We start from the raw sequence: 26,599 nt of genomic DNA on the forward strand, positions 1-26,599 counted from the left end.
GGTTTTTCTATGAAGAAAATTGTTTTAATTTCATGTCTTTCTTTTTAGATATTTTTTAAATTCAGTATAATGACTGTGCTTTTTCTTGCACCCTAATATTTTTAATCTCTAATTAAACTACTTCTGGAAGTTTAAGTTAGTTGTCTTTTAAGAACACGCCAATCTGCTGGCATTCTATTCTCAGTTGCATACTTGGCATAGTTTCTGCAAAAGGAAATTCTGATCTTTTATGTATTATGGATGAAATAAGTTTGCCTGCTACAGTCTTCAGTAGCATAAACCACTTTTTCATTAGAAACAGGTACTGTAGAGTGAGAATCATTAAGTTGATAATGTGATAGCCTTTAAAAAGTTTTGTTCATTCCAGCACCTCTTCTGAACTTTAGTTCAGTCCTACCGGCTAAATATTAGACCTAAGCACAGAAAAACCTTGCTTGACATCAGGGTGGTGTATGTCGAAAATTACCAATATGACATTCTAGTGCATCAGAAGACCTATTTTGAAGGCATTACCACAAATAATATTGTTGTCACATGTGACTAAAACCAACTATAAAACTCCAGAAAGCATGCAGATTGTTTCACTGTTTTTTCTCTAGGACTGAAAATTATTTTTATCCTAAAAATAAATGAAGAATAAAAAGGACTAAAGGTCTGCTGCTCCTCTCTCTAGTCAGATGTGGGACAAAGAGGTTTGTGCCTAATGAGCTCATCTTAATGCTAGGATTTAGCTGCAAATTTAGTTCTTTGTAAGGCAGGACGTAATTTTTAAAATGCTGTTATTTCAAGTAGTTTGTGTTTATAATTTCAGAAGTCTTTTTCTGAGTTATGTCCATTTCAAGTAACTGAATCTCAACCTGGCAGAAATTCTGTGAAATCTGCATCATTTGAAGATGTTCTGGGGAAGCTTCTGGATTAATGCACGTATTCACTAGTACCAGCAAATTTATAAACCCTGGCTTTCATGAACTGTGTTCTTTGTAAACAGCAAGCCAGTGTGAAATGGATTTGATGCCATGGGTGTGGTTGTAAAGATAGCTCAGCTCTGCATAACAACTGACTTTTTACACAAGGAGAGCTGCTTGTGAAATAATAACTGATGGCTCTTATTTTTCTTACATCAAATGGATCAGGTTCTAATCATTTGCTTGCTTGTGCAACTTTCTCTCTTGCTCTTGGTTTCGATAACCAGTTTTCACAGTTATTTACCATGTGCCAATAACTGTACTACAGATGTTAGGCAAACTAGACAATAAACCGCTTACATTTAACTGCGCAGATAACGTGGCAGGGAGGTGTAGTGCTGGTTATGCTGTAACAGAATCATGCTGAACAGCACAAATATTTAGAGACAATGGGATGTCACTGTTTATCTGGCAGAGAATGCTAATGTAAATGGTGCGGTGTCTTCAAGAAAACTAGGGGTAATATTGGTCTTGTGGGATCTCCAAAGCAGAGAGAGGGGAAGTTTACAAGCTATGAAAATGTAGCAGTAGAGGAGGTCTGGCCATTTCCACTTTAATCTGGCAATCAACCTGTCCATTAGTTTCCATATCTCATAATCTGATTGAACTGTTAAGATTACAATAACAGCTGTGGCTATGGTTTTACCTTAAAAATGATAAACAATTATCTTTATCACACAAGAAAGATGCAGTATAGAGCGTAACACAAGCTGCATTATGTACAGTGGTACTATGCAACTCAGAATACTACTTACAGCATCTCTAAATCTTTTCCTTTCTCTAAAATGTGATAGAATTATGCACCCTGCAGTAAGGGAAGGTCCTGCTTAAAGTCTCTCTGGGTGTTAAAAACATGGCCATGTTGTCAGTATGGGGGTGTGTTTGAGTTTTTGTCAAGGCAGCCAGCTGCAGCAAGGCAGTTGCGTATCTCCCAGGGAAGGACAGTGCAGGATTGTGCTGGCACAGTGAGCAATTGTGTTGGAGAATTCTGCAGCATAGGTGGGATTTTAAAAGGTAGGTAAGGAAATAAAAGGTTTACAACATGATGAATAAACAGGCTCTTATATGTTTTACACTTAAGCTTTCATTTTCTTTTCAATCCAGATGAGACAGCTGGAATACTGTATCCAATTTTGACTATTCCAGAGCAATTCAGACTAATGTGAATGTAGTAGAAGTCTTTCAGGTTTCTGGAAAATTCATGAAAGAATCAGGGTTATGCAGTCTAGAAAAGACCATGAAGAAAAATGACAAAATTTCATACAGAGGGAAGAAGTAGTCTTCCTATGCTTAGCGAAAAGAGTAACAGGCTCAAAATTGCACCAGCAGAAATTCTGACATAAGGAAAATCTTTCTGATGGTTGGAGTAGAGCAGTGAAGCACATCACTTACAGAGGCTGCAAAATCTCCACAACTGGAGATTTACAGGGCACTTGTATAACTACCTAAACCATTTCTGGCAGGTGAGGTTGCTTCAGGTCAGGGACATCAGCCAGATGAGTGCTCACAGTCTCTTGAAGCCCTATTTTTAATGACACATATAGACCTGCAAAAAGCACACCAAAAGATTTAAATCATAAAAAAAAGAAAAAAAGCAGTTAACAATGCTTACTCTGCACTGACTCTTCATGTTATTTCACTTCCATGCAAAATTAGTAGCTACTGCACCAGAAGTCAATATAACAGTAACAGTTTTACTGCACCGTGTTTCTCAACCGGAATATTGCTGGCATGTCTATGTATAAACTTCTAGTTTGAGCAGACAAAGCCATTTTAAATCAATGTTTTCACTCAAGCATCACAACCCTGATGGAAAACAAGATAAATGACACAAGTGTAACATGATGTCACTTAATTCCCTAATGTTGGGAAGTGCCTCGTTCCCACGCTGTTTTAAGGGACAGTGCCACGCTGTCCAGTTCTTTGGCATCTGGGGAGTTTGGGCTCCCCTCCATAGGATGCTCCAGGATCAGGGTATTGCGTATGAGCTAGCCAAGCCAGCCAGTGAGAAACATGGCTCCTCAAGAAAGGCTAGGTGCGCAAAACGAGGTGCTGTTGAGGATTCACAGATGCAACTTCTCTTCTAGCATTGCCTGCTTATAGCAAACCAGTCCCTTCTTGCAAAAAAGGCAAACTCCAAAGAGGACACACATCCGTGAAGTGAGACCTTTACACACAGCCCCCTTTCAGATGTGGAACAGAGCTGCCCACCAGCAGTCAGGGATTCATTGTGCTGTCTCCCTGACCAATCGAAAATGTAAGTATTTCATGCTGAATTAATAGTTTCAAAAAGAGAGAGCAAAGTAAGGTGCCTCAGAATATCCTATAAGAAACAAGCCTGGGACCTTATCGGAGTGATATCCAGCTGGCTTCTTGACAGAAGTGCAATCAGGTTTAATTTCCCTGATCAGCTCAAAACTGGTGAATGAGCACACTGCCTCAGCAAAAGCACGGGTTTTATCAATGTAAGCACAGTAATCGTGTCAGCGTTATCTCATTCAACTAGACACAAAACTATACAGCCTAAGTTCAGCATCCACACTTTCTGAATATGGTTTATGAGAAGCTCTAAGTCATTTCTCATCAATCATCTCAAACAGCCACTGATAATGACAAACATGAACAGTGTGGGAAATCACATCATTTAGCGTATTACACTTGGTAAGTCAGGAGAGTTTACAGCAGTATTTAAAGTGCTATCTGTACTTTCTCTCACTGGTGTTATAAGAATGATTGTTCTGATTCTCTAGCCCTTGGCTACTGCTAGCTATGTACAAGCCTCACCTTCCAGGATGCACAGATTCTCTTGCAGCAGACAGGCACACTCTAGACCTTTTTTCAGAAATGCCCGACTTTTAAAAGTAAAGCTTTTATCCCAGTTCTGACCTGAAGAACCCCTGTTGCTCCTAGCAAGTTAATCTAAAATGAAACAAGGGAAAGCAAGCAAGAAAATTCTTCAATCTCATGAATAAGAGCATTCTCTAATCATGTGGTCCTTGAATATGAGGGAAAGCGATGACATCTGTAATCCCTGCACTGAGCACAACCCAGCAGACCAATGTGTTCAGGGAATGTATGAGTACATCTCATGAGCAAGAGAGGCTGGTGACAAATTTTGTTTGTAAATTCTTCAGAGGCACACCACAGAATTTGTTCTGATGGCTCGGCATCAAAGTTCAACAGCAGGAATCCAAGTGATTTTTTGCACATCTGGAGGTTAGTGAAGGTCCAATGGTACTTAAATATCAGACTATAATTCACCATGTAAATCTTGCTCAGGGTCTCAGTTCCTTGGTGAGAGTGTTCTATTAGATCCTGTGATGTCCAAATGAACCATTCCAATACCCTATATCCACTGATAAACTCCCTAAATCCATGGGCTAAATGTGTAAGTGTACTACAGTATCTAAAACTGTTCAGGAACAATCCCACCTAGTTAGAACAATCTAGCTGGAGCTGAGTCACCCTGGTGAGGCTTGGTTAGCATGCAGCATAACGGAGATCATGCCCTTCCAGGGCAATTCTCTGTTAGATGGATTATGTGCTTACAATTGCACTTGGTTCAGAAAGAAATCCCTCCCCTACTGCAAGTCATGAGGAAATTGCTCAGTGTTGCTGCTGGCAAAACCTCTGGTGGTCTTGACAACAAAAACCCGACCCAGCTATTATTAAGAAGCACATCAACTGAGAGTATTATCAGCAGCTCTGTTTCTGACTAAGGCATTGGTCAGTAATGCTGCTGCTACAGCTTGAAACTACAGCACCCTGGCACATAACCCAGAAAGCATGCCAGCTTCTAATGGATACTGACCACAGGAAAATGAAACTCCTCAGAGGAAACAGGGATTAGTTCTTGATATAATCACACAGATCCATAGAAGCATCTGGTATTTTCAGTGAACACTGGAAAGGGTGAGCTTGCTACTATATGAAGACAAACAGATGCATTTATATTTGTACTTCAAGTTTAAAATTGTCCCTTATGCATTGGTGTAAATGCTTCAGCTCACTGATAAGAAAGTATACAGAGGGTGAGCAGTTAGAAAACTTCCTAAAAAGCAAAACAAAACAGACTTGCATTTGAATCAAACCTTAAAATAGCATAACTTATAAGCACAGAATTAACAGTGTCCAGAAGCAGAAGAGCTGCAATATGGTATGCAAAAACAAAAGTGAAAAGGGAAAGCTAACCCTGGTTGCCACTTATGCTAAAACCCTTATATAGACACAGCTTGAGTCACCTACAAGATTGGAACATCTTTTGTGAAGACAAAAAGTCAATTTTTCTAATGCAATGAATTTAAATCACTTAGCAAACATTAAATATGCAATACATCTGTTACAGATGTCAGTACTATTTAATCATTGTGATACAGGTGCGTGAAAATAGACCCAAAGACTTCAACACCAATCTACATGCAAGAGGATGCATAAATAAGGTAGAAACTTTCTTAGGTCATGTCCAAATGGAACCAGAATCACCATCTCCCAGAATCACCTAGCCCAACAGGTCCCTCTCTCTGAGAATATTTCTTATGCTCAAGAAATAAATAAGCTGAACCATCCCCATCTGTCATGCCAGTTCATGGTTGTCAGGACACAGCCTGAAAAAAAGATATTGACTTACAGTACCTGGTAACACAGCTCTTACCTGCCATAGAGAAGTCAAAGACTCAGGTTTCCAGCCAGGATGAAAACAAAAATTGAAACAGGATTTTTGCCTGCAAGACTAGCTAACCAGCTCCACAGAGGTCCCTGCAACTTCCATTTAACCTGGAACAATGAAACTTGAGTTGACTCCACGTTTTGCCATTTCTGAGTGCTAAAGAGAACATAGGTTGAAAAAATTATATAGGTAGGTTGAAAAAAATATATAGGTTAAGTAACCATAACTGGTTTCCAAGCATTCTCTTAATCACTTCCTTGTCTTAAGCACACATAGAGTATATACCACACACAGCATCTGCCCATTACAGTAATGCCAGAGTAGCTCTGTTGAAGTTACAATTCCTCCCTTCCTCAGATTTCATGTTGTGATGGTTGCTATGATTGTCGTTACCCAACAGCAAATACAGCTTTTGTACTTCACGGGAGGGAAAACAAAACTATTTTTTTATATAATGGGTGCATTAGACCCATGAGTAATCAGACAGGTTTTCTTCCTGCAAGGAGCTCCCATTCATTTCATAAACCCCCTTGGAAACATGCAAGTTTCTTCACACTTCTGCTGTCCCCAGGCACAGGATTTTGCACACAATTCAACACAAAGCTTACTCAGCAACAGCAGACTAAAAGCAGCGTTTTGCTTTGGTTCTCCTCAGCAAACAGTGGGCTTATGCTGAGATTTTCATCCACACCTAAGGACCAAAGCTAAAGGTGATCCTTTCTAAAGAAGATCAAGGGTCTATGCAAATACTTCCACACATTTTCAAACCTGCTCCTCTATGGCATTCCCTTCTTCCCTGATTGAAAATATCCTCATTGCTTCAATATTCTGCTTTGGATGTTTCTCTCCCTGTTTTCCTTCCCCTGTTCTGTTCTAATTTCATTTTCTGCTAATGACAAAGGCTATAAAGGTTTCATTCATAACAAAATTTGCATTTATCTCGGCTACCATTTCCAACAGCCACCCACCCTGGCCCATCCTGTTAATGCCTTCCAAGTTTGCACACAGGTACAACTAGACTTCTAATGTGGCTCTTTGCCAGCCTCTGTTCAGAGCTGACCACATCGCCACCACTGCCAGCTGCCCAGGACTTCAGGGATAGTTTGTCAGCTTGCATGAAGTCCCAGACACTTGAGGTTGTGACAACTGGAAGGTATTTGCTGCATTTCAAGATTCACTAATCATTTCACAGAATCAGTCCATAGCAAAGCCAACATAAATTGTGACTAGATATGTCAAGCTTTGATCATAAGTATGGATAATCATCCTCAGTAGTTCTGTTAAATTTGCTGAAACTTTTGCAATATGGGTGCAGATTTTTTTCTCCCAGCAAATGATGTAGAATAAAATCTGTGTTTTGAGACATTTGCCAGGCACTTGTGTTGCTGGCTGCCAAAAAAAAAATCATCTTTGCAAGTTTTCTTATTGTCTTGATTTAAGTTCATAGTTCATAGCAGCCACCCACTTAACAGCAGATCTGCCCACAATTCATATGGTCATCAATCAGCAGGAATTAGTAGGAGCATCTCATCCACCTGTTCAAGCTGCCCTGCAAACTCCCTGTTTGATGAAACAGCACAGACTGTTAGAACCACTTATAGCTCGAGAGAAAACATGCTAATTAAAATCAGTTCTGCTCTGTCAAGGACACGGGAAGCAGTCCAGCAAAGATCTCACTCTTGTCATTCCTCATTAGGAGATTGTTCCTTAGAAGGACTGAGTTTCTGGAATCTCCCTAATCTGGAATCCCCACTAATGCCATTGCGTAAATGGGTGATGGCAGGGTCACACCCAGAGTACATGGAAGCACCGCCTGGTCACCTGGTCCCATTGGCACACAGGTTTGGCATAACTCTCACCTAATCAAAAGGTGTAGCTCCATATGGCCAAGACTGTAACTGTATCCTTAAGCACCTGCTCTGGCACCAAGACAAATGAATCCATCCAGAGCCGCCTGAAGTTGCACAGCTGTTTACATACTTCACGAAACATGAGACATTATCTGCCCGCCTGTGACGATTTATGTGCTTTACCATTTGGACCATTTCCAAACCATGTGGAGTGAGGAGCACAATCAGACAGGTCTACTTTCATTCACAATTCGAGCAACTGCTTTCAGGAATTGCCCAGAGGCAAGATGGTTATTTTCTAGGTATGTCTTAATTTACCAGGCTTCTTCAGCAAGAACCCGTAACAACAGACAGGTAACACTCTATATCAGCTTAGTAAACAGACCCCCAAAATCAAGACAGTGGCACTTTTGACACTTCCCCTCCATGCCAGACCGTGGTTAGCACAGGACTGCTGTTTCAAAAAGCCACTGTCAAGACATGAGGCAATGGATAAGTTCCTTCGTTTTTTACCTCAGAGCAGTGCTGGTCATCCCAGGCCCCCAAGAAGAGCTCTTGAAGCAGTCTGACGGCCATCCCTCTGTTTTAAGCCATGTAGCGACCCCAGCACAGGGAGCAGGCTGGCTGGGCCTGGGTCACTCGTGCCTCAGGGACCTGCCTGTACAGCATAGCAGGGCTGGCTCTGGAGGAGGTGACCAGGCCTGGGCCCCTCAGCATGGAGGTGCCAGAGACCCGCTCACCCCTTCCTGCCTCCCCACACGCTGCGGCCTCGCCTTTGTGTGAGCCGCACTGTGTTTGCCCTCCCACTTCCTTGTTCCACACTGGCGCAAGGGCCATAAACCACCTGGCTGGCACAGCCTAGCCCTCAGCAGCACAGGCAGAAGGAAGAGGAGGGAGGGGGATGGCAGCCAGCCCCCTGCTCTGTGTTGGGAGGACACCCCGGGTGCCACCGTGGTGGCTGGGAGCTCAGCCCTTTCCGTAGGGCTGGCACCGCTGCCCGCGGTGGGTCCCTCATGCCTACTGGCCACCCTCATGCTGGGGTCCAGGAGTGCACCAGGGGGGAACAGGTCCTACTTCCCCTTCTTCTCAGACTTCAGGGGCTACAATGTGACGGCCCTGCGAATTGGCGAGTCATCTGCCCTGGCCTCCATCTTCCTGCTGGCCTTGGCGGGAAACATCTGGGGCATTTACCTGCTGGTGCGAAGGCAGCACCGGCTCTCTGCTGCCAACTGCCTCGTCCTCAACCTCTTCTGCGCCGACCTGCTCTTCATCACCGCCATCCCCTTCATCGCCGTCGTGCGCTGGACCGAGTCCTGGGTGCTGGGCGACGTCGTCTGCCACATGCTCTTCTACGTGATGAGCCTCAGCGGCACCGTCGTCATCCTCTCGCTGTCGGCCGTCAGCCTGGAGCGTGTCGTGAGCATCGCCCGGCTCCGGCACGCCGCGCTCCGCCGCCGCAAGGCGCTGGCCGCCGCCCTCCTCCTCATCTGGGCCTTTGCCGCCTTCGCCACACTCCCGCTCTGCTGCTTCTTCTCTGTGGTGCGGCTGCCCGCCGCCGGCGAGGTGAGGACTAGCGCAGGGCAGGACCGGCAGCAGCGGGGCGGTGGGCGGCCGGGCCGGAGGAGAGTGGGCGACGGGCGGCGTCAGGAGCCGGGGCAGGGAGGGGGGCTCGTGCGCTCCTGTCACCGAAGGGAAATGCTCTAGGGAGCGGGCAGCGCTCCGTGCTCCAGGAAGGAGACGAGGCCGTGCCCGAGGAGCGACCGCAGAGAGACCCCCACCCGCCGCTGCTGCTCCCTCCTGTCTCGTCCAGCGGACCCTCCCGTTAGGTGGGAGCTGGGCATTGCCTGGGATGGCTTTGCGTCCCCCAGTATGCAGGGAATCAGAGATGCTCTTTTCTGCACGTTTCCCCCTTACTGGGGGCTCAGCACCCAGGGAGAGCTGCCCAGAACATGCAGCAGCCCTGGACAAAACGGCCATGCACAGATTTTTCTGCTACTATTTTGAAATACATACAGATGTACACCCAACACAACGCTCAAATACATGACCAAGTTTAAGGTCTAGAAGTTTCAATGTTAAAGTTGCTGTTAGCGTTTGATATGAAATTTGTGCAATATTCAGGTGGTAGACAACATGTCTATTTGGAATTGTATGGCTTTTAAAGCCATGAAGTAATACATTAATTGCTTTAAGTAGAATCTTTTCACTAACTCAGTTTAGTCTTCAGCCCTTTTCTCTGTAGACATGGAGATAAGGAAAACTGCAGTAAAAATAATGAATGGTACAATGTTAATTCTCTTCTCTACTCTTTGCAAACAGGACATTCAGATTTGCACCTTGGTTTGGCCCAGCAATGCAGGAGAAATAGTTTGGGATGTGACCTTTGCCACTGTTTTCTTTCTGGTACCAGGATTAGTCATTGTCATCAGTTACTCCAAAATCCTACAGGTATGTTTTTCATTTAAATTCTGTTGCAGAACAAAGGGAAGTAAACTCACTAGGCATCACCATATGGTCATTGAATACAGATACACCCAAAGGGAACAGACATTTGCTTAGTGAATGGTAAGTACTGATACAAAATAAGGCACTTCAACCAGTACGTAGCAGCCTATACCCTTCAACTAAGCAAATGCTTGAACAGCACATTACCAGAAGCCCAACATGAAGTTTGCATTAATTTACATATTATTTTTAATACACTTCTCCATTTATGTGCTGTTCATATTTAGACTGTCAATCTGCTGAACGCTAAAAGAGTCAAGCATTTGAAGTAATGAAAAATAAGCTTTTGCTTTCCTTGAGCCTTAACTCCAGAGTTACAGGGGATTTGTAAGAAAGCGAAGGAAAAAAAATCCCCTTTTATGTCTGCTGATCTTCTGCATGTATTTTTAGTACAGTTCTCATGAGAATACACTTATTCCTCCACAATTTCAAACTTTGCAAAAAAAAAACATAAACAATCTGCTTCCACTTTCTTTGTGTGTAGATGTTGTTTAACTGTTGAAATGTAGACCAAGACACCAAGCACCACAGAATTCTAATCAACTAATAATAATTTTAATCTCATCTAGCAAGCATGATGTTAGTTACCTGAATTCCTTTTAAAACATCTAATTCCTTCTTCCTCTTCCAAAACCAGAGTGGGAAAGAGCTAAAAATCTTCAAACTAGGAGCTGCAATGCCTAATCTTTAGCAATTACTTCCAAAAGATTCTTGATTCCTGTATTAGACAATTAAACTTCACATACTATCTGTAAGGAAAATTACAGGTTTTGGAAAGGAACCACAAAATACACAGATTATTGAGCAGGGAATTAACTGATGAAATCCTGAGCACCAAGGGGCAGTGGGTACATGCACCAGAGCTGCAATCCGTGTTTCCATGAACATAGGACTGAGAATCTGGGCTCTGCATGTACTTGCCTATTGATCAGGCTTTCACTTGTAGTCAAAATCATCAGCTTTTAGTTTCTGTACATGCTGGAAACTCATTATAAGCTTGAGGTAAATGCATTAGGTAAAGCATCTGCCTTTTGTAACCTCATTATTTGCTGTAGGGAAAGAAGATACAGAACTCAGTGGGAAGTCTGAGCCCTTGGAAAGCACTGCAGAAAACTGCAGGTCCAGGAATGTCACAGTCCTTGGGCACCTCTTGTCCTTGCAGATGCCAGGTTACAATAAATAAATTTAGAAAACAAAATGGCATGTAGAGAACTAGAAGCCTGAAAAAGTGTTTAGAATACTGGATTACAAAACAGTTCCATGCTGCCATGCTCATGTTTCTTTTCCAGCTTGATAACACAGATGATGAGGTAACGTTTCTCTTGATCTGAGAAAAGAATGAGCCCATAGCAGGATCCCCTCTGTTAGAACTGAATCTGCTCTCTCACACACTCTCCCGGAAGCAACCAGAACTCAGCTGGAGAATGTCTTAATCCCCAAATCATTCCCAAAAGCAGATTCACTCTCACCTCATGAGAACGCTCTGTGATGCCAGTGAGCACAGAGTACAATGCTCAGTGTTGCTGGAAGCAGTTCAGAGCATTCATGTATTCAATTAATACAGCATCTGTGATGATAATGATTCAGATGTGATACAGATGTTAAGACCTCAAATTTGTTAACAAATATACTCTACAAATGTATACTTTACAATTTAATCTGAAACTATTTATATAATATATATATATTCTTAGAGCACTTGTGGTAAGATTAGAAGCCATGATTTGTAGTTAAGTTATTTGGTTTTGCACTGTTCCTTCTTGCAGGCAAGTCTTACATAAGAGGCTAGAACTACTAAAGACATTTGTGCTCTGGAAGTTACCTGACTTCTAAGCTCCTGTTTCTCAGAGTGTGTTCCAGATGCCCATGATAGGTATCTACCTTACTTATACTATGCAGACCAAAAAGGAATCCAAAACATTTCTCTGCCAGCCCATGTCAGCTGAGCACTTCTGTACAATGCAGTTACATCTTATTTACTGCAATCCTGATGATTCTTGCATTTTTAGTTCTGGGCTGTACACCAGCAGGAAAGATGGAGGATGCTTATATGGGACAGATACTGTGGCCGTTTTGAACAGTGGAGGCTGAGCAGGGCACAGAACTTGCTCTTCCCACTTTTATATTAGAAGGAGATATTAGTCCTTTGTATTTTGTGAAACCTTCATTCTTACTAAGACAGGTTAGGTGCCCTCTGAGACCAGCTCTTGGATTGGATTTTTTGGAGGAGTTAGCCTAGTTTCTGGGTTGCAAATATGTACAGCAGAAGATCATCAGCCTAGAATAGTTTTACATGCTGAAAACGTCAGACTTCTCTGCCCATTTTGAATCAGAGAAGCAGCTACTGAGACTGTTCTGTTCTCAGGCTCAGCAGCTGCTGAGAAGCCCATTGTTGGATCCCAGGTCTTGATTTACACACCTGCATTCTCTTGAAATTTTTGGTAGATGTCTGGGTTCTTAATGAATATTTATTCTAGGCCATCGCCCTCTGTGACCAATTTAGAAAACTGCAGGGAGAATGAAAATTGCTCTCTTTCTCTCCCTATATATAAATAGATATAACCATTTTGATCCTTACCTGAACCAAGAAGCTACTAAACATTACTAGTATTAGTGTTATCCTTCCATTAGTTACTGCTAAAGGGAAATGTCACACATATAAGTAGTAGGAAGAATCTTAGCCTTCTGGCTTTCCTACTTACTTTCGTTACACCAAATTGATCCAGGCTTTTGAAAATACCCCTTCTTTACCTATGCAGGGGATAGAATGGCATCTCAATTATTTAGTATAAAGGTTTGTATGCTATGTATTTTGATTTTGTTTTATTTGCATCAGATAAGTGAATGTAACAGACTTACTTGTGCCATGCCAACTTCAGTGAAGATGGGGAGGTAGTGCATGAGATTCAGTTTTCTGCAAGCCATTGGGATTCATTATTCTACCTGGTGACAGATGCTTGACCCCCATGAATACTGGATTCCCAAACTACCCATAGTCTGGTTTGTTACACTGGACTGTACTTTTACAAGAAACACAGTTTCTTAGTGACAAATGGATCTGTAAATTTCCAGGTTAGTTCACAGAGAACAATTCTGATTACTGACTGAAACTTTACACAAAACTTGAAGTAAAATTCCTTTCACATTTGAAACATCTTATTATTTTGTTGCTGTAATAAATTCATGATCTGTCTAATACCTGCCTTATAATACCAGCATGGCTGTAAGAGAACTGGATTGCATTCCTCCTTGTGCATCAATAGGATTGTTCATTATGTTCCAGTTTGCCTTTGTGAAAAAAATCAATGGGTTTATTTAGATAGAACAAATGAGGTCATAATTTAAAGTTAATGGGATTTCATGAGTAATTAAGGTTCTGTTTTATGCTGAAAAGTATTTATGCTTGGAAGAAAGCCATAAGGAGATCAACCAGCCTGACTAATACTGACATGAGCTCACAGCTGAAAGGAAAAAAAAAACTAGTAAAGTGAGAACATTTGAAATGGAGCCACTGACAAAAAGTAAAATGGAATTATGAAAGGCCTTTTTGTGGTCACTTTTCAAAACAGAAACATTACGTGCTACGATTTACTTTTGCGCCTGTAAAAATGTGTTAAAAATTCTTCTAAGTTTCAGTGAAAGTTACTTTCTTTTCTTTTACTGCAGATTACAAAAGCATCAAGAAGGAGTTTAAATGCTGGCTTAGCCTACTCAGAAAATCATCAGATCCGTGTTTCCCAACAAGACTACAAACTATTCCGAACCCTTGTTGTTTTGGTGATCTCTTTCTTCATCATGTGGAGCCCAATTATAATAATTATTCTTTTAATCTTAGTTCAGAACTACAAAGAAGATTTAATTATTTTTCCATCAGTTTTCTTCTGGATAGTGTTATTCACTTTTGCCAACTCTGCTGTCAATCCAATTTTGTATAATGTTGCCCATTTCAGACGTAAATGTCAGGAAATTTTTCTCTGTTGTACAGGGATCCCTGTAAGGCATGGGGCTGGTACAGAAACCACTGTAAGAAGAAGTAACCATGAACAACCAAATCTGTCTTTCATTAGCAGATAATTATTTAAAGTTTAAGTTGTGACACATTTTTGATGTTAATGTCTATGTTAACCCAAGTTGAATAGGTCACTATGTTATAGTACTATATGCCAGAGAAGGAAAAAAAAAAAAAAAGCAAACTAGAATCTGTATTTTTGATTCCTGAAAGTAAAATTCTCGACTTCACTGCTTTGCCTTAGTAAGATTTGGACAATTTAATCCAATGGATTTAATTTGCCACTTACACTGAAATAGGTATGAATATGGCAGTTAACTTGGTGTTTTTAAATAGTTGAAATAAGTACATACCAGACGAATTAATTTCTATGAGGGTACATTTTTAGTTGGCATAAATGTCATTAATGAAGTTATAGTGAGTCTGTGTCAGGGGCACTTGATCTATTTTTACTCTTTTATTTTCTACTGAGTAAGAGATTAACTTTCTAGTGAAAATATACATCCTCAGAAAGTATCTCTCTTTTATTCAATCCCATTTAAAACAGGCACTTGATTATACACTTAGATAACTGACTGCCTGAACACAGGTTTGAGCAGACTAACCAATTTCATGTAGGAAACAAGATGATAAGCATCATATTGGTAGTATCACCAGGTGAATAACCAATTATATTCCACCTCAAATTAAAAATATGGACATAATGCCTTCTAATTTATAAATAAGGAATAAAGAAATGTTTACTTGTTGTGTGTAAAATAGTTCTTTTTAAAAGATGCATATTTTTTATGAATTCAGTAGGCATATAATAAAGTTAATCAGTGATATATAAGCTCACTGAAATTTCTTCCTCTTTTCTAAAATGCTATTGGGAATGATTTCCAGTATTTCCTAGGAGAAAAGATGACATTGTATTGAAAATAAATTAAAATACATTTATTTTGGTTCTTTTTAATGGAAACTCTTCAGTCAGAAATTGAAACTGCTAAAAAAAAAAAAAATAAATTCTTAATTATTATCTGTGACCAATTCAAAACAGTGCATTAAGAAAATGGTCTACTAATAAAACCAATGTCTCCATATGTACAGATTTGCATACAAACAATTTGAATCCCCTGTAATCCAAGTTTATTAAAATGTTTCATTGGTTTATTAACAAGATGAGCTACACAGCTCAGATAAATATACTCAAAATCTAAATTAAGCCATTTAAAAGGTTTTCAAGAGAACACCCAATCAAAGTGTGAACTTTACATCCGTGGTGTTGTTATGTGGTTTCTTTCCATAGTTTCGGATCTCCTTAAGAGCAAAATCCTAAAAAAAAAAAAAAAAAATAATTTTGGTTCTCAGCCACACTGAACAAAATTGAAATATACAAACTTTCACCAATTTAAAAATGCATACATATCTACTTCCTTTAAAATGCTCTTGAGTTCAGCAGGCTGTTACTTATAATGCAATGTCAGTGCCTTGCTCCTCAGTTTGTAATTCCAAAGAATTTCCAACTTGGAACAAAACAGGAATTCTCCCAATCTATTACACCTGTCCTGAGCATTTTAATACTTTGGCAAACAAGGGACTGGATAGATCAGTGATAAAAAAGTTATTTATTTGCTTTATCAAGCTTCAAATTATTTACCTTTTAAAAATTATTAATTTAAGAGTGTCTTTCAACAAAGTAAGACTCTCCTGACCTCCAAAACTAATGGCAATAGTAAATTAGCTGAGGTAATATGCCATACTTTAATTCACAATTTTTGCTTCTATCAAATGCTAACAGCAAATTCAGCTTACAGCTCTACTGACATGACTTTGTATTGTGTTTACAAGTAGTCCCACTGTGATGCCCACACTCATATTTGTATAACTCAGAGCAACCTATGTTATTCCTCTGAGACACTAAGTGTATCAGAGCTGGATCCATATTTCAAAAGGAGCTACCATCAGAAATGCAATGCAAGTTACAACCAAAACACTCATCATTTCCTAAGCTTCTGCCTTAGCCACTATACAAAGAATAGGTATTTTAGATTTTTTTTCTCCCATCAAGGTAAGTTTTATACATCTACTTGATCTTTTTGGGAACTTAAGTTCTTTAAGTACAGTATTAATTTGAAAAGCTAATGAAAAATCTTGGGGGTTGGGGGAGAAATTAGTGTCAAGACATTGAATATGCACAGTTAGAAACAGATACAAGCCTATTCTTGCAGCATCTGTGAATTTCAGTCAGAATTTTACCACAGTAACAACTGAATGCAGGTCAGTACAGACAATTGAAATTGGCTTTTTCTGCTACTAATTCTGTAGCTCTTAATAGCAGAATGAAAACTAAAGTACCAGGGCTTCCTAAGGAATTCAGGGAATTTTATAAGAGTTTCTGATATAAACTTTCAATAAATGTTTTTTTTCAGTTTGGCTCACAATCATTCTCTCATTCCCAAATATCCTTGCTTTGCAGAAACTTTGGGTTAATGATAGTGGATAATTCAGAATCAACTAACACTATGGTAATTACAGGTTCTGATTACAGTAAAGGAAAAATGCAAATTGCTGGCTTTAACTTTCATTTAATCTTTGGTGCTGGGCTCATAAAGACAAACTCAATAAAAAGCAGACAGCATTAAGGACCTGAGCTGCTATTTTTCATTTACAAACAGTAACACCTAACATTTGAATATAAATCAGGATAGCTGACAAAGAACACAGCACTCAGTGCAACCCTGCAGATTTGATTATTTCCATAATAAACTAGAGGCAGCATGATCAACTTTTAAGGTTAGCAAGTCAAAGAACATTTAGGACTGAACTTTCAAAAGACATTCTGAACTTTCATTTTTAAATTACACAATTGGTTTTATATTCTGTGGGGAAAAAAAAGAAACAATCACCAAGCATTCAATTATATAGAAGTTCTGAGATATTCGAACAAGTTACATCCCAAATTATGAATAAACCAGTATACTGAGCCTTTCTTCTCAGTTTATGCTTGCAAAGACTGGCAATACATTTATTGTCTTGCAAGCCTTGTATAGTGCAGAAATAAGAGATAAAACAGATTCTACCATGCTGAATTAGGCCGGTACTTGAACTAGCCCAATACCCCGATTTTACAACGGGATATTTTTCCCTGGGTTTGGCAGAAATGCAAAGAATCACCATAGCACACACCTCTCAAAATCACAGCACAACATCTGTATATTTACACTTCACCTTATATTTAATACAAAACCATCCCTAATTATGTCATTATTTTGTTTTCTCATCCTGAGAAATTTTTATTCTCACTGTAGTTTATTTGAAATGAGCAGTGAATGTGGCATTCAAAACAAGAAAGTATCAATTTATATAACAACATGCTTTCTTTTCTATCCTACCCTTTATGCAATCATAGATATCATTCACAAAAGGCGTTTTCATTTGCATTTATAGTGTCTCTTAGTCTTGAGTGCCTTAAATCTCATCTGTCTTTTATACTGTCTCCAGATTCAAGACAGAAGTTTTGTTTCCATTGTTGTCAAGCACTTTTTCCAGGTCACTAATCAGTATTCTAAATACCCATCTTAGCAGATCTTTCAGGCACCCTGTTATCAGCATACCTACTTTACAACATGGCAATATATTACTCTTTGTTTATAGAGCAGATGAACAGGTAATAGACACAAGAGCTGACTGTGCTCATCTGTTCTGACTTTCTTTATAATACACAAAAGTTCCTTCAGTCAATCCCAGTTTATTCTAACATGTCATTTAGAAAAGCCTTTAATCTTGATTTACAGATTTCAGTGATGAAGAACATACAACAGCTCTTGGTAAACTGTTCCAAAGGTTAATGACCTTTGGACTTAAACAAATGGCTATTTATTTCTGCTCTGAATGTGTCCATTTTAAAGTTCCATCTATTTTAATTTATTATCCCTATGTTTGCAAGTCCTTTATTATCCAATTCCCACTGCTTGTGTGGGCAAGCACAGACTTTGCTCAGGTCAGCCTTTAACCTGTTTCTGAGAAAATATCTAGATCTCTGAAGCCCTCACTAGGGGAAATATTTTACAAGTTTTCTCTGCTCTTCTTTGAAGCTTCTAACTCAACCTCAGTATCCTTTCCAGGGGAAACATATATATATCCTGTGGTATAAAGCAGAACACTCTCATATGAGTTCACATTCAGCTGGTTCACCAGTCAAGTCTTCTGTAGATATTGTGTCTTCCAGAATGCTAGGGGGAGAGGTAGGGGTGGGTACACAACTATTTTATTTCTTCTAAATATTATGGTCTCTTTTCTTCATTCTTCGCTATTTCTCATTTTAGGTGTAATATAAGCCTGACTATGTGATTCAGGATAACTTCATATTACCAGTATGAAGGCTGTGTCTCTCTTCCACCACCCTTTGTGAAACAGTTGGCATGAGGATATGTGAGAAAGGGTCTGCTATAAGGTATCCTTTCCAAGACATGTGATTTTACTTATAATTTTACTTATAATCCTTTCATGAAGAATTTGTCAAAGAAGTTTTTGAAAATACATTCTATTCTCTTCCACAACTATTTTGTTGAGAAAGACTAAGAGATCTTGTCAAAGAGATACAACTTCTTTTTACAGCAACTATGAAGTTTATCCTTACTGTTTACTCATACTACATTGATATAATTGTTTTACAACTTCCTCTAATTATTGTTTCAGGTGATGTGATGTGCCGCATAAAAAGCTATACATCTCAGCTCTCCTCCAGATATGGGAAGAAAAAGTTGGAAATAACTTACTACAAGTTCCAGTTTTCAAAAGACAATATTACAGCCACTAACTGAAAGACTTAATATATTTGCTATTTAATTGACTCCTAGTACTTTAGTCACCAAACCCTGAAACAATATTCTTCAGAAAAAAACCATTCTTACCATTATGAACAATAACTCTGTATTTTCTGTCCAAGCAAAGGTCCTTCTGCCTTTGTCTGACAATTTTCTGTGCCTCTGGAGGCAATCCCTTGGGGTCCCGGGAGAACACAAAGGAATAGCTATCAGCACAAGTGCCATCTTCATTCAGCTGGCGGCAGGAGTAATGAAGAGCATAGGTATCATAATCTGTGTCCACTACCCAGTGATCATCATCTGGAAGGAATCATAGCAAATAGCAAAGGTGAGACACAAGCAGTATCTGGTAAAACTAGAGAGATTGCTGCCATAACTCAAAAAAATAATACAATGAAAATTGCTATAAATGATAGCAGAGTAGCTCTTAGATTATTCCTGCCTCCAGTATTTAATTCCATGTTTTTGGCGGAGTTTTCCATTTTATAAATAAAATAAGTATATTTATCAGAGACAGTGCTGGAGAAAAGAGGAAATGGTTGGCACACTGCTGCTCCTCTAACGTAGGTTCAGAACAAGAGCAGCATGAAGAATTGCTAATAAATGCCTTGTAAATCCATGCCTGAACATCATTATAAAATGTGGCAGCAAAGAAAAAAGAAGAATCATGTATTACAGTAGCTATCATTAAGTATAAATAAAGTTTTCTTATTTTAACCAGAAAGGGGAACAGTCAGACAAAAAAAAAGTTAAAAAAGCAAATAGAGAAGCTAAATGTATTCTTGGTCATGCTAGTCATGCTCCAGATTACTCAAAACCATAACTATTTTCCTACCAAGGATGTTACTTAAACTGTGTTTTTAAGGAAAAAGATTATCGTGCAGTTTCCATGTGTGTTAGAAGTGCATTTGCTACAAGCTCTATCATAAACCCTCTTCTCAAAACAAACTGACAATTTCAGGAAATTCTTAACTATTTAGCTAGGTAATCTCATAAATACCCAGTCACAGAGACACCCTGTGCTAACAGAAGTGAACCTGAGTTTTTGCAGTAAAAAGTGTCATCTCTACACTTTCCTTTCCTGGAGCAAAAGATCCTCCCTGATGCTATGTCTATGCTGGTGAAGGAATATGGTATGTTCTCTTTCCCATCTCTCCTGTGGGTGGGGACCACAGTTTTTAGAAAGGTAGAATCTGGGGTCAGCCTGCAATCTGAAGTATCCACGAAAACATGATTCAGCAGCATGCTGTGAGGAGATTTGGCAACAATTCAAAAGCAGTTGGCATCCAAAGCATTCTTTGTAGCTGTGTCTTTGGAGAATGGAACTCAAATCACTTCCAAATTCCACCTGCTTCTCTTGGAAACAATCCATGGAAATGTCTTGAGCTACAGGTGTCTGAATCTCTACTTGGCTCAATAAACTAATTTTGCCTAGGGTGTGACAGATGACAGAAAAATATGAATGTATATATACTAGATAATATTTGTTTCTTAAAATAGATAAATCTCTACATTTGAAAATATGAAACCAAGCAAAATAACAGTTGCAAAATCTTTTCTCCTGCTCAGCCAAGTCTGACATTAGGCTCTTCAGAGAGGACAGAAGCATTGATAAGTTGAGTTCTGAACTAAAGACTTAAAATACTTCATCTGCCTTTCATTTCTTTCCAATGACCTTCAATTATGTTGTTGGATAGCAAACAAAAGAAATACAAAGATATACAAAGGCCTGGTCTTGACTTGTTTAAAGAAAGCCATGCAGCTCACCCATATGAAAAATAGTGCTTACCTTGTTCACATGAAGGCTTTGCTGTATGATAGTTATTACATGTTTTAAGTGTGTTTAAGAAGTCCAAACCTATATTTCCCTTCCCCAGGATGGACATACAACATAATTAGTTGTTCTTCATCTTCTACAGCTAAGTACTCACTTCCTTTCTGCAGAAAAGAGGCAACACCCCAGTACTTCATCTTGAACTTGGCAGGATCCTCCGTGTCAGTGAAAGAGCCAATCATGTCAGCACAGACATCCCAGTTGCTGTGGCCAGAGAGAAAAGATACATCACATGCAAACCTAACAGCACATATTCAGAGTGACTGCATGACTACCACAGAGATGGCAGGTAGGATTAGAGCACCAGTAAGCGAAGGAGAAGTTAAGTGAAATGGACTAAGAGGGAGACTGCAAACAGCTTACTTGAAGAGTCTGACTCTGCCCTTTGCAGTGGCAGTCATTTGTCCATTCTCATCTATGGTGAAGTCAGCTACCACATTGTCCTGCAGAAACAGCCCCTCGGGATCTTTTTTTGCCATGGCATACCAGATGCCACTATACTGTAAGGAAATAAGAAAGGTTGTAGATAGTCCTAGAAGTATGGAAAACTACATACAGACATTAAAAACTGGGGGGGGAAGCTACAGAGGGGAGGACATGCAGATATTTGACACCACGCCTCGAAACAAATCTAGCTGTTGCAACAGCATAAACCCACCAACATGTCCTACTGCAGCCAGGGGTAGAGAAATAATTGATTCTGTTTGTATGTTATTTGTATCTGCAGTTCTCCAGCATTTAAAATGTGAAATTTGGTGGGAAGAGGATAACAACTGGTAGATCTTGTCAGATCTATGTATAGATGCTTCCTCCTTGCAATGATGTCTGAAAACACGAGTATTAATTTTTCATAGAAACAACCAAATCACTACTCTCGTTTTATTACAGATTGAGACCAGCCTGCTAAAGCCCAGTTTCTGCAGTATTCCTTACCAGATGCATCAGGATCCAGCATCTGTGGAGGTGTGGGCCACATCACACACTTCTGCTGTTTTGCAGTCTGTGACTGAGTGAAAATGTGAACACTTATGCTACTGAATGCCAGATTTTGTAGCCTGGGAAGAGGAGTTAGGCAAGATATCACAGATCCATGAGAGAAAGGAGATTTACCCTGTTCTTGTCGAAGTTCTCCTTGACTTTGAAGCTGCTTACTCGGCAGTCCCGCTGTGCTGTGCTGCTGCCTAGCAAGGCCAGTGCCAGCAGGAGCAGCCAGGACAGAGCTCTTTCTGTATGGACCATCCTGTCCCTGCAGCAACAGCAAACAGAGAATAGCATCAGAAACAGGCTCTGTCACGCAACTGAGGACGGGAGGAAGGCTGCCCTGACAGATCCCCAGGCATCATTCAGCTTTCCCTGACGTATACACAGGCAAGGCACCCGGTTGTCCCCAGCCCACCACAGCAGGATCCCTTACAGACAGTGCTGGTCCCTGTAGCCTCTTGAGAGCCCAAGTGTTGATGGCAGTGGTGGGGCTCCCAGACAGGGAATGTTTTATATAGTCCTGGGTCTTTCGCAACCCCCTGAGGTACAAAGCCAGCATTGGACGGGGAGCAGGGAGGTGGGTTGTTGCATGCTGTGGGCATTCAGGGCCTCTTCATAGCAATGTCTTGCATAACTCCCATGGGCTCAGGTGGTCTTTGACCCTGACCTGCAGCCAAGCAGGCACTAGGAACAAATGCCTCTGGTTTTCCTAAGCCAGAGGCAGAGAGCACACCTGGGAGAAGAGGTGTGCACATGTGCAGGGAGAACAAAGGAAGAGAGGCACTCCATCTCTGCAGGGGGGAGAGTTAGTTGCGTTCACCTCCTATGTGATTTTATGCTGCAGTCCAAAGTCCTTCTTGCCCAATGTGCTCAACCCAGTTACAAGGTGCAGACCTGTTTCCTCCACCTCCTCCCCAAATTCTTTTCCTGTTTTCCCCTGATAAACAGTGGCAAACATCATACTTGCAAGTTTCTGCTAACATTTCTGAAAGCCTCATCATGTCAGAACTTCTTCATGCCCTTATGACTGGTTCCCTCTTCCTTCCCAAAAGATGGCTCAGGTGCCAATCCATGGTCTGCCCTCAGGAACAGGAACTGGGGCCCTGCAAATCTCTGAGAAGGCAAAGAGCACTTTTGTGTAGTACTGCAAAGGTGGTAGGACATACGTGCAGCCTGCAAATACCCGAGTGCATGTACACACCACATCTGGCCCTTTTCACATCAGTTTTAAATCAGAGTTTCCAGAATTTCTATTATGTTTTTGGCAAACAGTTTTCAGTTCCATAAACCATTATTTTCTCCTGTCCAAGCAAGTTTTGCTGCCTCTCAGTCAATATTTGTTCTATAGTTTCAACATCTTTAGGAAGCATTAGAGAAAACCTGTTAATTATTTTCTAGACATGTAACCAGAGCACGATAGGACCGATTATTACCAAGAGAACTAATTCACCTACTTTTTTTACCTCCCAATTTTGAAAGAATAGAGACGGGGCCTGTTAGTTAAAGGGCTTTATTCATTACTTTAATGCACATTAAAGTATGGCAATACCAATGTGGTATAAAAAATACTTCAACAGTAGCTGATGTAAAGAGTTAAAACAATTTATTCAGCATGGTCTTTCCTAGAAATTTCTTCCAGCGTTCTGTTCCTTTTGTATATTCATAAAAATATTGAACTTTTTACTGTTTTTGCTGTCTTTTTCAAATGTAACGCAGACAGTAACAGTCTGATTTATTTTCCTTTTCTGCTTTGTGTTGGCACATTTTTGCATAGATAGTAGATTTGTATTCACTTTCTCAAGAATCAAATGCTCAGGGCTGTTCCAAGTCTGCTCTGAAGCCTTTGATTCCCCAGATAACATCAGACACTGAAAATTTTATTATGTTTAATATTAAGGCTACTGTTTGGAATAAAGAAGGTATTTAACATAGGTATCCAGAAAGGATGAGGCATATTAATTGTCCTGCAACTTTAAGCAGTAATCTTTCAACAATCCAACCTTTCCATTTTAAACTGAGATTTTCAAGTTTGCTAACTCCCACAAAGACTTAAGAGAAACAGCAATCTATATCCCTCTGTTGGCTTTTAGAACCTTGTTCTAGCCTCTGGCAATGCTGATACTGGTTATATTTATGTATTTTTACAAAACTTTTACAAAACTATCATTATTTGTAATATATGAATTTATCATACTTACAAGTGTAAAATCAACATGGATTTTCTTTGTTCAGTGTCTCACATGATTGATGGTAAGAAGACAGACTATAGTTTAATTTACAAGCTTTAAATCTGTTACTTACTTTAATACCAAAGAAAACAATTATTGTCTGCCAAATCATGAAATATTATTTCTCCTAAATTTGTCCTCTTTGGAAATCTCTATACTGCTTTATATTCCCAGACAGGTTCTTTCAGGATCAAAAGTATTCCTACAAAATTTTGTCAGTAACATAATGATCCATGAAAATTCTATTACAGAAGTTTTCAAAGGAATCTACAGTCACTTATCCAAATGAAACAAAACATGATGAGATTTGACCACCTCTGAAAATCTAGATCAGCAGCCCCATTATATTTACTGCATGTTGTCCTCAGCAGTTTTACAGACAGGAGACCAAATCATGTTTCACTGGAACAAAAAATATGCTTCTGTTAATAATTTTTAATTAAGGGCAAGAGCCATTCCAGTGTCTTAAATTAATCTGAGCTCATCAACAAAAATAAATCAGACGCGTGTAATTTTATGTTAGCCATGGCACAGCATTTCTTTGTGTGCGTCTGCTGATCTCTGCCATGTTTGGCAAAGCATATCTGGCTGATGGGCCTGGCAGAGGCTTAGTAATTATAATTTCTAATTCATTCACCTCCTTAAGTCTGGGATCTCTATGAACTCTAGGTAATAACCTCAGAAAACTCTTCTTTTGAACTGCTGTCATTGTGGATTTGTGGGAGTGCAGCTACAGTGAAGTCACACCAGTATTTCCCAGTCACATTTCAACAACTGCAGAAGACCTGGGCAAGTCTAGTAAAAGTTTGGCTCTGTTCCTCTTCTGGTTTAGCTATACTTCCAACTGTGCCCGCTTGAAACACAGTTTACATTAATGAAGTATTTTCACAGTCACAGCTAAAACACTTTGGCTCAATGAGACAAGCTTTTTAGGCGAAAAAGGCTCCTTGTTGTCAGTTAGGTCTCGGCTGGGAGTGTACTGGGGCAGGGATGGAAGGTTGCTGGCAGACTACCATTTTTATGGCAATTCAAGGGTGAATTTTTTCTCAGTCCTAACAGATGTAGCTATGCCAGCACAACTATGTAAACTCATAAACAGGGTAAACTTTGCCTCAGTTAATCATCATTTGGATTGACTTGGGCTATGGGTTAGGTTGAGAAATGATGCCAGCAAGTGATCCTTATCCAGATCTTTGGAACCTGGGTACACCCCTTGGAAGTTTGTACTTCTCATGCAAACAGAACAGAATTTGGGCCAGGATTTCAATTGATTCTCAGAGCAATGTGCATAGATCAAGTCAATCACATTAAAAGATTGTTGGATTCTGAGAAATCTTAGACAATTAAAATATTGATAATGCATGAACATGCAAATAACCTGTAATGTAAAGCATTCATTTACAAAACTTGTTGTATTGCCACAATCGATACATTTCATATATGACTTCTCATTCCATTTGAAGTTGGCAGCATATTTCTAATATTATAGAAAGTTTTTTAAAAGTCAGTATGGGTTTTTTTTGGAACTGTAATTAATTGAAGGGTAGAAAAGTCTTCTACCTCTGAATTGTGCCAAAAGGCAAAAAAAAAAAATGGCCTTTCTGGCAATGATTCTGTGATTGAAGTATTTTTTACATTAATTTTACATAGCCTGTAAAATTCTCCAGTATTTTCCACTAGGAATAGCAACAGAAAATACACAGAGAAGGTCAGATTTTCAAAGGAAATTGCTGAAAAAAAGCTTTCATTGTAGGAGTTATTTTAATTTCATTTATGACTTCATAACAGAAAAGAAGAAACAAGAATCAAATTACTATTTAAAACATTTTAGAATCATAGAATCATTAGGGTTGGAAAGGACCTTAAGATCATCTAGTTCCAACCCCCCTGCTGTGGGCAGGGACACCTTACGCTAAACCCTATCACCCAAGGCCTCGTCCAACCTGGTCTTGGGCACTGCCAGGGATGGAGCATTCACAACCTCCCTGGGCAACCCATTCCAGTGCCTCAACACCCCAACAGGAAATAATTTCCTTCTTATATCCAATCTAAACTTCCCCTGTTTAAGTGTTAACCCGTTACCCCTTGTCCTGTCACTACAGTCCCTAATGAAGAGTCCCTCCCCAGCATCCTTATAGGCCCCCTTCAGACACTGGAAGGCTGCTATGAGGTCTCCACGCAGCCTTCTCTTCTCCAGGCTGAACAGCCCTAAGTCTCTCAGCCTATCTTCACACAGGAGGTGCTCCAGTCCCCTGATCATCCTTGTGGCCCTTCTCTGGACTTGTTCCAACAGTTCCATGTCCTTTTTATGTTGAGGACACCAGAACTGCACACAATACTCCAGGTGATGTTTCACAAGAGCAGAATAGAGGGGCAGGATCACCTCCTTCCACCTGCTGGTCACGCTCCTTTTGATGCAGCCCAGGATATGGTTGCACTTGGCATGGTTAAACTTCATGAGGTTGGCATCAGCCCACCTCACAAGTGTGTCAAGGTCCCTCTGGATGCCATTCCTTCCCTCCAGGTTATCAACCGAACCACACAGCTTGGTGTCATCGTCAAACTTGCTGAGGGCGCACTCAATCCCACTGTCCATGTCAGCGATGAAGATGTTAAACAAGACCAGTCCCAACACCGATCCCTGAGGGACACCACTCATTACTGGTCTCCAGCTGGACATTGAGCCATTGACCACAACTCTCTATGTGCGGCCATCCAGCCAGTTCTTTATCCACCGAGTGGTCCATCCATCA

The 26,599-nt window shown here is 40.1% G+C and overlaps 2 protein-coding genes across 5 annotated transcripts; one reads left to right on the plus strand and one right to left on the minus strand.

Moving 5' to 3' along the window:
- The first annotated feature begins 8,308 nt into the window (after window positions 1-8,308).
- Window positions 8,309-14,977, plus strand: FFAR4 (free fatty acid receptor 4). The gene is made up of 3 exons (XM_061459119.1): window positions 8,309-9,044; window positions 9,801-9,929; window positions 13,653-14,977. The coding sequence occupies exons 1-3, from the start codon at window positions 8,514-8,516 to the stop codon at window positions 14,058-14,060; spliced, it is 1,068 nt and encodes a 355-aa protein (XP_061315103.1). The 5' UTR covers window positions 8,309-8,513; the 3' UTR covers window positions 14,061-14,977.
- Window positions 14,978-15,106: 129 nt separating this feature from the next.
- On the minus strand, window positions 15,107-22,192 carry RBP4 (retinol binding protein 4). Of its 4 annotated transcripts, none has more exons than XM_061459121.1 (6): window positions 22,056-22,192; window positions 21,748-21,883; window positions 21,001-21,137; window positions 20,735-20,841; window positions 18,891-19,103; window positions 15,107-15,309 (listed from the first exon to the last, which is right to left on the minus strand). In XM_061459121.1, exons 1-6 carry the CDS (start codon window positions 22,175-22,177, stop codon window positions 15,296-15,298), a joined length of 729 nt encoding a protein of 242 aa, XP_061315105.1. In that variant the 5' UTR covers window positions 22,178-22,192; the 3' UTR covers window positions 15,107-15,295. The 4 variants fall into 4 exon arrangements, with proteins under 4 accessions (XP_061315105.1, XP_061315104.1, XP_061315109.1 ...); XM_061459120.1 differs by having other exon boundaries at window positions 22,002-22,192; XM_061459125.1 differs by having other exon boundaries at window positions 22,034-22,172.
- Window positions 22,193-26,599: the final 4,407 nt, after the last annotated feature.

The sequence above is a fragment of the Pezoporus flaviventris genome, unplaced genomic scaffold, assembly GCF_033815535.1.
Source record: "Pezoporus flaviventris isolate CSIRO_AGI_PZ_B2104156 unplaced genomic scaffold, CSIRO_AGI_Pfla_v1 ptg000029l, whole genome shotgun sequence".
NCBI classification, from domain to species: domain Eukaryota; kingdom Metazoa; phylum Chordata; class Aves; order Psittaciformes; family Psittacidae; genus Pezoporus; species Pezoporus flaviventris.